General features: G+C 41.9%; 1 protein-coding gene across 1 annotated transcript in view; it reads left to right on the top strand.

The window, feature by feature from the left end:
- The window catches only part of ATCAY (ATCAY, caytaxin), a 40862-nt gene extending 30581 nt beyond the window's left edge, over window positions 1–10281 (top strand). Inside the window, exons 7-11 of the mRNA XM_027851297.1 lie at window positions 182–268; window positions 1393–1491; window positions 3633–3668; window positions 7882–7914; window positions 10224–10281. Coding sequence (XP_027707098.1) covers window positions 182–268; window positions 1393–1491; window positions 3633–3668; window positions 7882–7914; window positions 10224–10281 — 313 coding nt within the window. The remainder of the gene's footprint in view (window positions 1–181; window positions 269–1392; window positions 1492–3632; window positions 3669–7881; window positions 7915–10223) is intronic.
- Window positions 10282–13683: the final 3402 nt, after the last annotated feature.

The following is a 13683-nucleotide window of genomic DNA, read 5'->3' as shown; positions in this document are numbered from 1 at the left end:
GAAGGAAGGAAGGAAAGAGAAAGGAGGGGAAGAAAGAGGGAGGGAGAGAAAGGGAGAGAGAAAGAAAGGAAGGAGAGAGAAAAAAAGGAAGAAAGAAAAGGGGGGAAGGAAGGAAGGGGAAGGTAAAGAAATGTTTGTTGATTGAATTTTCTTTTTTTTTCCTTTTTGCCTTTCTCAACAGGCTTCGGAAAAACCTGAAATCCTTAATCATTGTCCACCCCTCTTGGTTTATTCGAACAGTGTTGGCCATCTCCAGGCCCTTCATCAGGTAAGCAAGGAACCTTCTGACAAGTTTGAGTCAGAGGGGTGAAGCAAAGAGGAGTCTCTCCAACAGAGGTCCCTGATCTCTCACATGCAGAACCAAAAAGCAATGGAAGTGTGGCAAAGTGTAAAGAACACTGGCCTTAGGGTCGAGTCCTTGCTCTGCCACTTACTGGTTGTGTGACCTTGGGCAAGTTTCTCAGAATCACAGATTTAAAGATGTACAGGATTCTAAAGACCATCAAGTACAACTCCTTTATTTTGCAGTTAAGGAAACTGAGGCCCACAGAGACAAGGTCACACAGATAAGAAGTAGTAGATCCAAAAATCTGCACCCAGGTGGTCTGACTCCAAATATAGGGGTCTTTCCACTGTAACATGCTCTTTCATCTCCTAGCTGAGCCTCACTTTCCCCATATGTAAAAGGAGAGAATTGTGGGCTAGAATTGTGGGTCTCTGAACTTCCTTCAAGATTTGATTCAGTGAATCAGCTCCCTTGGGCATTAGTGAGAGCTTCCTCTGTTGTAAGATAACGTATACACATCTTAAAGCAAGAGAGAGAGAGAGAATTATCATCATCACCACCATCTTCTTCATCATCTCTGGAGGTGATGGGGATAATTAGAAGTGACAGCTGAATTACCATCCATCAAGTAAGCTGTAGAAGAAATGCCTGCATGCCATAGGTGACCTCTATGATCCCTTCCAGCTCTTCATTCATTCTCCATCTGCCCTCACTAGCTACGTGATCATGGGCAAGTCACTTCTCTACCCCTAAATTTCCTCATTAATAAAACAAGGGGTTGGACTCGATCAAGTGTTTGTAACCTTTTAACATATCTGAGGCTCCCCTTTGGCAATCTGGTGGAACTTATGGACCCCTTCTTAGAATTGTATTTTTCAATGCATAATATAAAATACATAGAATTCCAAAGAAACTGATTATAATGAAATACATTTATAAAAACTTTTTTAAAAAAAACATGTTCAGGGACCCCCAGGTTAAGAACTCCTGACTAAATGATCCCTAGAGTGTCTCTCAGACTCTAAAATCTTTGATCACTTTTCATCACTCACCTCCACCCAACTGTGATCAATTTCACCTACACCTCCATTGTATTTTCATCCTAGTGTAAAGTTCATCAGTAAGATCCAATATGTACACAGCCTGGAAGAATTGGAACAGCTCATCCCCATGGAGCACGTGCAGATTCCTGATTGCATCCAACAGTAAGTGTCAGTTCTGCCCCAAAGCCTGGAATGCCCACCTCCTGCAGAGCACCTTCTCCATGACCTAGCTTGCCAGACTCCATCTCAGGACCTCTCAGGCCTCTTGCTCATATATACTCAGAGCACATCAGAAGCACTGTATCCCCTCCTGGGAACCACACTTCAAATGCAAAATCCTCCACTTAACTCCCTGCCATTTCTCCTTAAGGCCTGGAGAGGGATTCTAGTCTTTCAAAAGCTGTGCCAATGCAACTCAAGCTGGGACAGGTCCCACCAACTGAGAAAGACTTCAGGTAGGGGGCCTCATGATGGATTGATGTATCTCTTGTCAGAAGGGCCAGTGACTTTCATCACCAGAATGCTGGCCACCAGGTGATGAATTGTGTGTGGTGTGTGTGTGTGTGTGTGTGTGTGTGTGTGTGTGTATAGAAACTCATGAAACTATCTGATAAGGAATGGAAAGGGCTGCAATCTGGGTTAGTGGTGGCATTTCCCATACCAATGAAATAACAGATCCTTTGAAGTCTATAGAAATAAATTCTCTAGTAAGCATTCAAAGGAAAGGACTATGATGAAGAGGCATCTGGAAACTGTCTTATGATGAATGGTTGAAAGAACTACAGGTACTTAAATTGGAGAAGAGAAGATTTAGTTGAAGGGAAAGGCAACACCAATGATCCCTGTCTATACATTTAAAGGGTCACCATACAGAAGGAATAAGTGGGTTTCATAGCTCTAGGAATCAGAATTGCGACCATGAGATCTCAGGGTTAGAAGAAACATCAGAAGGCCTTCACATTCAGCAACATGGTCATCTAGCCTTCACCTGAACAATTACAATGATGGGAAATTTAGCTCTCCTGAAACAGTCCATTCCACTTTTAGACAGCCCTGATTGCTACAATATTTGTCCTTATATCAAAATTTGACTCTAGAACTGTTACCCTTTGTCCCGTTTCTGCCTCATCTGCTTGATAGCCCCAATCCCTTCTAACAACAAGACTGGATGATTCTACCCTGTGTGTATCTCTCTCTCTGCATGTTAAAGCTATTCAGGTGCTGTTAGTGAACAAGCATTTACTAAACACTTAATAAGTATCAGGCTCTATGCTAAGCACTAGAAATACAAGGAAAGAAAAAGGCAAAAAAGTCCCTGTGCTTAAGGAGTTCATATGCTACTGGGGAAGACAACAAAAAAATAACTATTTGCAAATGAAATACATCCAGTGTAAATAGGAGGTAATCTGAGAGGAAAAGCACTAGCAGTGGGTAGGCTAGGAAAGGCCTCCTGCAGAAGGTCGGATTTGAGCTGAATCTGGAAGGAAGCCAGCAGTCTGCCATGAGGAGGGAGAACATTCCAGGCATGGAGATTAGCCAGTGAAAATGCACAGAATTGGAAAGTGGAGTGTTGTGTGTAAGGAATACCAAAAAGGCCAATGTGGCTGGATCCCAGAGTACATGGAAGGGAGTAAAGTTATTGGACCAAGAGCCATCCTCAGGTCCCCTTGATTTAGTTATGTGCAGTACTTTCAATTCCAAGTGAGATATTGAGAGATCAATATCTGACAGCCAGAGTCCTGCACCCTGTGAATGAGGAAGGGCTCAGAAAAGTGGTCATGGTCACCAATATTGCTATCCTTCTGATAGAATCTTCATCATCTGTGATGTTCTTTGTGCCTACAACTTCATGGTGCTTCCATGGTTCACACACCACACAAGAAAAACAGTTTGCACATGCAACCAGATCCCCAACAGCTACACACAAAGGCCTCACTTGGGTTTCTTTCTCTCCCTCTTGTCAAGGCAATCAGCTCTATGACCACAGTATAAGGGACAGTTTAGGGAATGCCAGCTCAGAATTTCTGTATCTCCCTGTCTTTGTCTATGCTAGCCACGCAGCATTGAACTGAGAAACCATCTTCATTAGTTAGTACAACTGATAGCTGCCCTGCCTCTCTGACTGTACTAACATGAGCAATACTGGATGCAAAAGTTTTACTGTGTATTTTAATCTTATTAGGATATAAAAACAATTATTTCTACACTCTCTACCAAAGGGTATCTAATGTGTTCCAGAACAGAAGGTTATAGGACTTCTCCTACAGCTATGAGCTATGTCTTATTCTTTTTTCTTCTTTCAGATATGAAGAAGAAAGAATCAAGGCCAGGAGAGAAAGGTATGTAACACTTTCGTGTATGTGATCAGGAGGAGTTTGGGGAGGAGTTTGTGGCCATATTGAAATCTAGTAACCAACATACTATAGCTCCACTACCAATGGAATGAGCATAAAGCAGATTCACAAAATCCTGGAATCCCCTACATTATCAGGAAAATGGAAGAGGTCTTCAATGTAAAAATAAAGGAAAGAAGGGATCTGACATTCTGAGCCACATGAAGAGTTTGGTGAACCAACAGGTGAATATGATATAGAGAATAAAGGAAGGAGGACTACTGAACACTTGGAGCTGAGTAATTGACATGAGGCCCCTCCTTGTAAATTAGAGATTCTTAACTTGGAGTTCATTAAATTGGGATAGATAGATAGATAGATAGATAGATAGGTAGATAGATAGCTATAAATATAGATATGTATCCACATATGTATATATGTGTGTATCACATGACCTCATTTGGGGTTTTCTTAGCAAAGATACTGGAGTGGTTTGCCATTTCCTTCTCCAGCTCATTTTACAGATGAAGAAACTGAGACATACAGAGTTAAATGACTTCCCCAGGTAGTAAGTGTCTGAGGCCAGATTTAAACTCAAGAAGATAAAGCTTTCTGACTCCAAGCCACCTAGCAGCCTGTACATACACACACACACACACACACACACACATTAATACACATACACATATATATGTATATATTGATAACCATATGCCAATAGAATTGGTTTCCTTTGCAATTTACTTCATGCACTTAAAAATATTATTCTGAGAAGGGATGCATAGGTTTCAGAATGATAAAGGATTTCGTGATACCCCTGTTACAGATGGAAAAGCTAGATTCTCTAAAGAGAAAGCATCTGCTTAGTTGCTAAGGTATCTTGCTGTGAATCAACAGGTGGTACCAGGAGAGAGAGGCAGAGGAAGAAAAGATGAGTAGTGGTGGATGAAAACATTTTGCCAATAGGTACTGAAGCTCATGTTTGATGACCTGACATGAACAATTAAAAATGTCAGCATGTATCTTGCGTGTAATAGAAGGGCCTCCCAAAACTTGTCAAACTAGATGACCACTAATTGCTTCTAATGATTTATGTGGGGACAAATAACACTGTCAGAAGGAACCTTGAAAATATTGCTAGAGATTATGAAACTCCTCTAAGAACCAAAAAAAAGCAGTGTTCAGTTTTTTGTTGTTCTTGTTTTTAGTTTTGTTAGAGCCAAGAAGAAGATCAAGAAAGGATGGAATCACACTTGGGAGTAGGAGGATCAATGAAAAAGAAGGAAGATCCATTCAATGCTTATTTAGGAAATAAGCATTTATTAAGCACCTACAATGTGCCAGGCACTGTGCTAAGTACTTTACAAATATAATTTGATTTGTTGTTTAACTTCTGTTTTCTCTGCTAAAGAGAATGACTCAAGACTGAGAAAGATGAAACAAATATTGTCAATAGAGAATTGAAACCCAAAGAGGAAAGAGTACCCAGCTATATATTAGCATGTACCATCCAGGCTCTATGCCTGACTATGTTGCCCTCAATGAGTTCAAGTCACCAGGACTGGACAAGCTACATCCTAGGAAATTGAAAGTAGTGAAAGTGACTGCTGAGATACAATCAATGATGCAACAGGACTGGAGACAGGAAAGTTTCTTGATTTTCTAGGAAAGACACGAGAGCAAAGTCTTCCCCAATGGACTCGCCTTAGAATCCTGATTGAGGACTTACAAATGGAAACAGTGATGATTAAGAACCAGCGTAGATTGACTAATGACAGACTAACCTCACTGCCATTTTTGACAGGGTTTGGAAATGTCAGAAGCTTAGCTTAGTCAACAGCTTGACAGAGTATCTCAGGGAAAATTTTCTCATGAAAACGATAGACATATCCAGATAGCTGAGCTTGTACATTCAAAGAGATTCAGAGCTACTTATTTGGCCAGACTCCAAGAGTTATCAAGAATAAGTTGATGTCAGATTGGAGGGAGACCTATTTGAGGATCCCAGGGATCTCTTCTTGGTCCCATGCTAGTAAAGTTTTTATCAACGACTTTGCATGTGCATGCACTTACACACAAACACACATGTATACTACATATGTATATTTGTGCGCATGTATATATGTATTATAACATATATACAGGGTTCCTAAATGTCTTAGTGTAGTTTTCTGTTATTAAAAGGTTTAAATTGCATTAAGACTTTGGGGACACCAGATTAGAGAGATAGATAGATAGATAGATAGATAGATAGATAGATAGATAGACCAATAGATTGATATACACCCTTTCTCTCCACTGACACTGCCACTATTCATGCAGGCCCTCATCACCTCATGCCTTGATTACTGCAATAGCCTCCTGGTGAATCTCACCCTACTCCAATCCATCCTCTGTTCAGGACTGTGATTTTCCTAAAGTACAGGTTGATTATGTCACCCCCTACTCAATAAACTCAGGTGGCTCCCTATTGCCTCCAAGATCAAATACAAAATCCTCTGTTTGACATTCAAAGCCGAGAGTAGGAGCATGATAGAGAGGAGGGCAGATTGGGAAAGGGAGTAATCAGAAGCAAATACTTCTAAGGAGAGACAGGGTCAAAAGAAAGAATAGAACAAATGGGGGGGGCAGGAAAGGATTAAGGGAAATAGAGTTAGTTTTCACGGCCTGTCTACTATGGAAGTGTTTTGTGTAACTGCACATGTATAACCTATATTGAGTTGCTTGCCTTTTCAATGAGGGTGGGTGGGGAAGGAGGAAGGGAGAAAATTTGGAACCCAAAGTTTTAAAAACACATGTTTAAAAAAAATGTTTTCACATGCAACTGGGAAATAAGAAATACAGGAAATGGGGTACAGAAATCCATCCTGGCCTACAGGAAAATTGAAGGGGAAGGGGATAAGAGAATGGAGGAGAGATAGAAGGGAAGGCAGACTAGGGGAAGGGGTATTTAGAATGCATGCCATCCTGGGGCAGGGGGAGGGGTGAGATGGCGTGAAAATTTGAAACTCGAAATCTTGTGGAAGTAAATGTTGAAAAAAGAAAATAAATAAATAATTACCAAATTAAAAAAAACCATAAACAAAAAATAAAATAAAAGTAACATTCAAAGCCCTTCATAACCTAGCCCCCTCCTACCTTTCCAATATTCTCACACCTTACTCTTCAATTCTTCGATCCAGTGACACTGACCTCTTGATTGTTCCACAAACAAGACACTGCATCTCTCAGCTCTGGGCATTTTCTCCAGCTGCCCCCCATACCTGGAATGCTCTCCCTCCTCCATTCTGACTACTGGCCTCCTTGGCTTCCTTTAAGTCCCAATTAAAATCCCACCTTCTACAGGAAGCCTTCCCTAACCCCTCTTAATTCCAGTGCTTTCCACATTTTAATTACTTCATATTTATCCTGTATGAGGCTACTTTGCATAGAGTTGTTTGTATTTTGTCTTCTCCATTGGATTGTAAGTTCCTTGAGGGCAGGGGCTGTCTTTTGCCTCTTTTTGTATCCCTAGTACTTAGCAGAGTGCTTGGCACATAGTAGATGATTAACAAATGTTTATTGATTGGTATAGAAATAGATATTGATTAATTTGGAAGATTTGCCAAGGAACTATGAAAACCATAGCATAGAAAGTGTTACAGGTGTGCATGTGGGTTTAGACAATGAAAGAATCAGAGTAAACAAGTATACGTAATAAACTTAGGATCCATGAATGCGCATTTGAGACTTGGGATGGGAGCATAGAGTATGACCTAAGAGTGAGTATGAATGCTACTGAGAACTTGAGAAGTCATGGCACTTTGGGGGAATAGCCTAAGAGGAACAGAGGCCGGAGAGAACATGCGTAGGGGTAGGCTATGACCTGGTCAATTGGATCCCAAACCCACTATCTACACGTTATGGGTGAGCCATGATGAAAAGTTGTAAGATTCAGTTTTGGCCAGTGTAATGATTATGGGAATAGGAACTCTTCTTGGTTTCTGTTTTCAGAGGAAAGTACCCTTGGGAGGGGCTGAGGCGGGCCTGGGTACCCTTTGGCACTGGGGGACATGACAAGTGGAGACCTTGAGAAGGAGGCTGGATAACCACATGTTGGAGATGTCTATTAGGCGAGAAGGGTTCCTATTCAGCTCACAGCCTAGATGCCTCCTGAGGCTATTTTAACTCCCTCAGTCTCTGAGTCCCTGAGATCACAAATGTGCTTGGTTCCTTACAGGTCAGAAGAAAAGCCAGAGACAGTGGAGGAAAGGTAAACAATTGATTGTTACAAGTTACAAGACCCAGATCTGCCACTTGTTAGCTGTGTGACCTCAGGCAAATGATGGTTCAATCAGCTCTATAATTCACCCACTGCATGACCTTAGACAAGTCACTTCCCTTCTCTAGGCCTCAGTTTTCCCGGCTCTAAAATGAGTCAGCTGGACTATAGGATGTCTAAGGATGTACAAGGATGTCCTTGCAGTTCTAAATCCTGTCTTCCTCAGTCCTAGTTTCTTTCCATCACACCTTGATGGCGAATAGCTTTACCAATCTAGAAGGTCAGCACAGAGTCAGATCCCTCAAGGGAAGGGATGGAGAGGAACAGAAGGGCATGGCAGATACTCCACAACTAGACATAATAGATTATTAAAATTTAATCTTGTACCTCCCCCCAAAATGAAACTGAATGTGGTATGATTATCATGACCAGACAACCCCAGCAATGAGAAAATGCACCTCCTTCCCTTGATTGTAGAGCTAGGGGTCTATGGATGTGGAACATTGCATATACTTCCAAACTCAAGTGGTGTGTTGGTTAATTTTTCTGCTTTTTTCTCTTTCTTTTTTCTTCTTTGTTACAAGGTTGAGGGGAGGGGCAGGAGAGAAGAGAGGGATATATTCATAAATGGAGGTGATGTAAATACAAAAAATATCAATAAAATTAACTTTTAAAAAAGGTAAATTAAGTTGTAAAGGGGACATTTGAACAGGTATGGGTTGAGTCCAATAGGCTCTAAGGTCCTTTGCCACTCTGAGATTCTATGATTTTCCGAAACAAAATATAATGGTCTTAGTCCAGAAAAGTGCATGGCCACTAAATTTTTGCAAAACTTCCTCCTTCCTTGACAACTCTCAGGAAAATTCCCAGGTGACCAGGTATGGTAGTGAATGTCTATGAGCCCTGCTACAAGGGGAGAGGGGGCTGAGGCTAATGGATCACTTGTGCTCAGGAGTTCTATGCTTCAGGAGGCTAAGCCAATTGGGTATCTACACTAAGTCCCACACTGATATTGTGAGCCCCATCCCAGTGCAGGGGACCACTAGGCTGCCAAAGGAGGCCAAATTGGCCGAGGCTGGTAACAGAGGAAGTCAAAGGTCCTGTGCTCATCAGTAGTGGGACCAGATGATGTGGCTGAAGAAAGATCCTCAGTCCCTCTCAGCTTAGCTAGGAGGGATTCTCTGGTTGAACTTGTACCTAAAGCCTTTCAAAAATGATAGGATACACCTGAGTTTGTATTCCCTTCAGTGACTCCAAAAACCCTTTATTATTTCATCAGTCATTAATCTCCCTGCCACCAATCTCTCAATTCTCCCTCCACACATTTGCCAAAGGCCTCTTCCTAGTGCATGGGTCTGAGCATATTACTACTCTGCTCAAAAACCTTCAGTGGTTCCCGATTGCCTCTAGAATAAAATGCAAGTCCTCAGCCTAGCATTTAAGATCTTCTATACTCTGGCTCCCACCTACCTTTTCAGCCTTATTTTGTATTGTTTCCCTTCATGCACATTCCATTCCATCCAAACTGGCCATTCTGGCTCCAACCTCCAAACATTTGCACAATCAGCCTTTCTCATGTCTGAAATGAAACGTGTTGCATCTCAGAATTCTTCTCTTCCTTCAGCGCTCACCTCAGACACCACCTCTGGTACGAAGACTTCCTTGACTTCCCCACCCCTTAGTGCTCTCTTTTCCTCTAATGATCTTATATTTACTTGTTGTATCAATGGTGAATCCCCTTCCCCACCAGTAAAATGTAAGTTCCTTGAGGGCAGAAGCTGCTTCGTTTTTCTCTTCTGTATCTGCAGCACCTCACACATGTAGTGGTCTTGGTAGGGGTTATACACAGAGTAGGTGCTGAGTAACCTTTTGTGGAGTTGAAACCCAGAGTTTGTTAGGCATCTCCCAACCTGACCATCTATCTCCTCATGTGGCAGGGTGTGGAGGGGACCCTAGGTTCTACCAGGCTATGCCAATGGGGCACAGACTCTGGTTAGTGCTACTTTGTATGATAGGCTATAAGTATCAGCCCAACCAGAGATAATGTGCCTGCATCCAGAAGGACCCTCCCTCCTCACTAGGCATGGAGACATCTTTGGCCACAGGGATGGTCACCAGCTGACAGACTTTGTCAACCACAAGTAAAGGAGAATTGTCTACAAAGGCATAGAAAGATGGCATCTTGGTTGGTGGAGAGCCAGAGGGGGGCCTACCTGGAGAACTCAGATCTTTATTATATTGAAGAAGTGGTGATACACAGAGTGATCACCTCACTGTCATTTCTTTTGCCTCCTCAATAGGTCTTCAGTGGTCACAGAAGATCAGGAAACAAGGTTTGTAGACAAAACTTGGGGTTGAGTTCTTTATTTCAGAGATTCATAGAATGTTAGGGCTAGAAGGAACCTTTGAGCTAGGTGGCTCTGGACCTGAAGTCAGAAAGACCTGAGTTCAAATCCAGCCTCAGATACTTACTAGAGGTATGACTCTTGGCAAGTCACTTAACCTCAGTTTCCTCAAATGTAAAATGGGCATAATAACAGCACCTATCTCCCAAGGTTGTTGTGAAGATCAAATGAGATATTTATAAAGTGTTCTGCAAACCTTAAAATGCTATTTAAATACTACTCTAGTCCAACTTCTCATTTTACAGTTAAGGAAAGTGTGATTGCTAGAAGTTAAGCAAATACCCAGGAACACACAGATAACAACAGTAATAATAATAATAATAATAATAATAACAACTGGTATTTATATAGCCCATAACCCCAAGCTAAGGATGGAACTGAGGACATTTAGCCTAGAGAAGAGAAGACTTAGATGGGATATGGTCACTTTTCAAGTATCTGAAGGACTGTCACATGAAAGAAGGACTGAATTTTGCTTGGCTCCAGACAACAGAATCAAGAGAAATTGAGAGATATTTAGAGGGGCAGGTTTAAGCTGGAAATAATTAAAAACTTCCTAACAATGTGAGCTGTTCCAAGGTGAAATGTGTTGCCCCAAGTGGTAGTGAGTTCCCCATCATTGAGGTCTTCAAGTGGAGGCTGGGTGATCTCTTGCTGGAGATGTTGTAAATCAATCAATCAACGAGCTTTTATTAAGCACTTGCTGTGTGCCGGACACCATGCTAAATGCTATACAATACAAAGACAAAAACAGTCCCTTCCCTCAAGGAGCTTAAGTTCTAATTGGGGAGACATCGTATAAATAATTATGTACAAGCAATATAAATACAGATTAGATGGAAAATAATCTCACAAGAAAGGCAGTAAGTGCCCCTGGGCAGGGGTGGGGGTGGTGTGGGGTGGGGTGGAGTGGGAGAGAATTGGGGAAAGTCTCCTGCAGAAAGTGGGATTTGAGCTCTGTCTTCAAAAGAAGTTAAGAAAAGGTAAAGAGAGATAGTATTCAGGCATGCAAACCAACATTAAAAAGGGGGCTGGGATGTGGTGTTTGTGCCAGGAGGAACAAGTAGGCCAGTGCAGCTGGATTGTAGACTGAGTGAAGAGGAGGCAAGTGTTTTGGGAAAGTAGGGAGGGGCCAGGTTGGGAAGGCTTTCAATGCCAGAGGACTTTCTGCTTGATCCTGGAGATAACAGGGAGCCCCTGGGGCTTATTGAGGAGTGGGAGTGCACGCATACTTGTGCATTAGGGAAATCAGTTTAGCAACTGAGTTAAAGATTTATTGGAATGAGCAGGGACTTAAATTAGGGCTTGTACTAAGGATGTGGCAGTGTGAGTAGAGAGAAAGGAATGAATATGGGAGATGTGAAGGTAGAAATGACAAGACTCGGCAATAGGTTGTATATATGCAATGAGTGTAAGAGAGGAGTCAAGAATGATATCAAGATTATGAGCCTGGGTGAGACTGGGAAGATAGGAAGGTTTGGGGGGAAAGATAAGGAGCTCTATTTTGGACATATTAATTCAAGCTAACTTTGGGACATCCAGTTCAAGGCGTCCAAAAAATACTGAATGATGGAACTAACTAGCTCAAGAAAGAGACATCGGCTGGATATGTAGAGCTAGGAATCATGTGTAGAGATGATAATTGGAGATAGAGGAAAGATAGTGTAGAGGGAGAAGAGAAGATGGCCCAGGGCAGAGCCTTGGGAGGCAACCACAATTAGTGTGACCTGAATAAAGGCCCAACGAAGGAGACTGAGGTAAGAAGAAAACCAAGAAAGAACAGTCTTGGAGAGGAACGACTACCCAGGAGGAGATGGATGGTGATCAGCAGTATTGAAGGATGCAGAGAGAAGAGTGAGGATTGAGAAAAGGCCATTAGATGGCAATTTTAAAACCATTAATAACTTTGGAGAGAGCAGTTTCAACTCAATGATAAGGTTGGAAGCCAGACTTCGTGGGGTTTAATAGCAAGCAAGAGGAAAGGAAGCGGAGGCAATTAATGTAAATGACTTTCTAGACGAGTTCAGCAGAAAACCAGAGAGACCTTGAACAATGGTTAGTGGGAATAATCAAATCAAGTAGGGGTTTTTGAAGGTGAGATGCAAGTGTGTTATAAAAGAGCGGGTAAACAGGGAAATTTTAAAGATTTGAGAGAGAAGGGGGACGATCTTAAGGAGGGGCAATCCGCAAGGGAGGAAAGAAAGGCAGCATGGGATCAAGGGTACATACAGAAGGACTGGCCTTGGCAAGGAGAAATATCACTTCTTTATCAGACAGGGGTGAAGGAGAAGATAATAGAGGAGGATATCTGAGTGATGTGAGATGAGGAGGGGAGAAGAGAAAACTCTTAGCCAATGTCCTAAAATGTTCAGTGAAATATGAATATAGGTCCATAGCTGAGGGGTTAGAGGAAGAGAGGAAGAAGTGTGGAGGAGGGCTCAAGGAAAGATGAAAAGGTATGGAACAGCTGCTGTGGTGAGTGGGATAGTATGGTGAGTAGGGAGGTGTAAACAAAATTGCCTTACTGCAGTAGGAGCCCAGGTGAGATTATGTAACATAAATTTGTAGTGAATTCGGTCAGCATGATTTCGTGATTTTCCCCATGCTCCATTCAGCGGCACGTGAATAGGAAATAAGGCAGTGGATGGTGAGAGCAATCCAAAATCAGGATTTGCAAGGTATGATTGGTGATAGGACAAAGGGACAAGGGATTCAAGAGTGGAAGATAATGTAGATTTCAACTGAATCTCCAAGAAATCAAAATAGGGAAGGGAGAAGGGTATATATCCAGTCCAGAGGTGATGGTCTGGGAAAGAACTGAGGAAAGAGAGACTGGCAAGTACAATAAGAATGAAGAACAGGCTCAGGGGTCATATGGCAAAGGAAAAGATGAAATGATAAAATATCGTGAGCAGAGAAAGGAATTTTGAAGTTCCTAAACATGGGAGAACAGCTGGTGGGTGATGGCAAGATGAAAGGTATGACTATTTCTGCATGTAGCTGCAGCAGAATAGGGGAGTAGGTCATGAGAACTAAGCAGATTAAGGAAATGGTAAATCAGGTTCTGTGAGAGAGTATTAATGTTGAAGTCCCCTAGTATAAAAGCCGGAGTTTGGGCAAAGAGAAAAATTGTAAGCCAAGCAATTAACTTGTTAGGGAAAGAAGAAAAGTATCCTAGACAGGGGTGTGCTGGAGCCAGCTCACACCAATACTTGAGAGCCAATTGCTAAATTTTCATAAATTTCATTTGAATTTTATAAATTTAAATTTATACCTTGGAAATCAGCAAATGCTACAAATCGGGGCTTGATGTATTGTTCTGTTGATTTCTATGTGTAAGAAAGTGATAATGGAA

The sequence above is a fragment of the Vombatus ursinus genome, unplaced genomic scaffold (genome assembly GCF_900497805.2).
Source record: "Vombatus ursinus unplaced genomic scaffold, bare-nosed wombat genome assembly UNPS02009173.1, whole genome shotgun sequence".
In the NCBI taxonomy this organism is placed as follows: Eukaryota; Metazoa; Chordata; class Mammalia; order Diprotodontia; family Vombatidae; genus Vombatus; species Vombatus ursinus.
The sequence above is the reverse complement of the archived record's forward strand: the minus strand, read 5'-3'. Positions and strand labels throughout refer to the sequence as shown.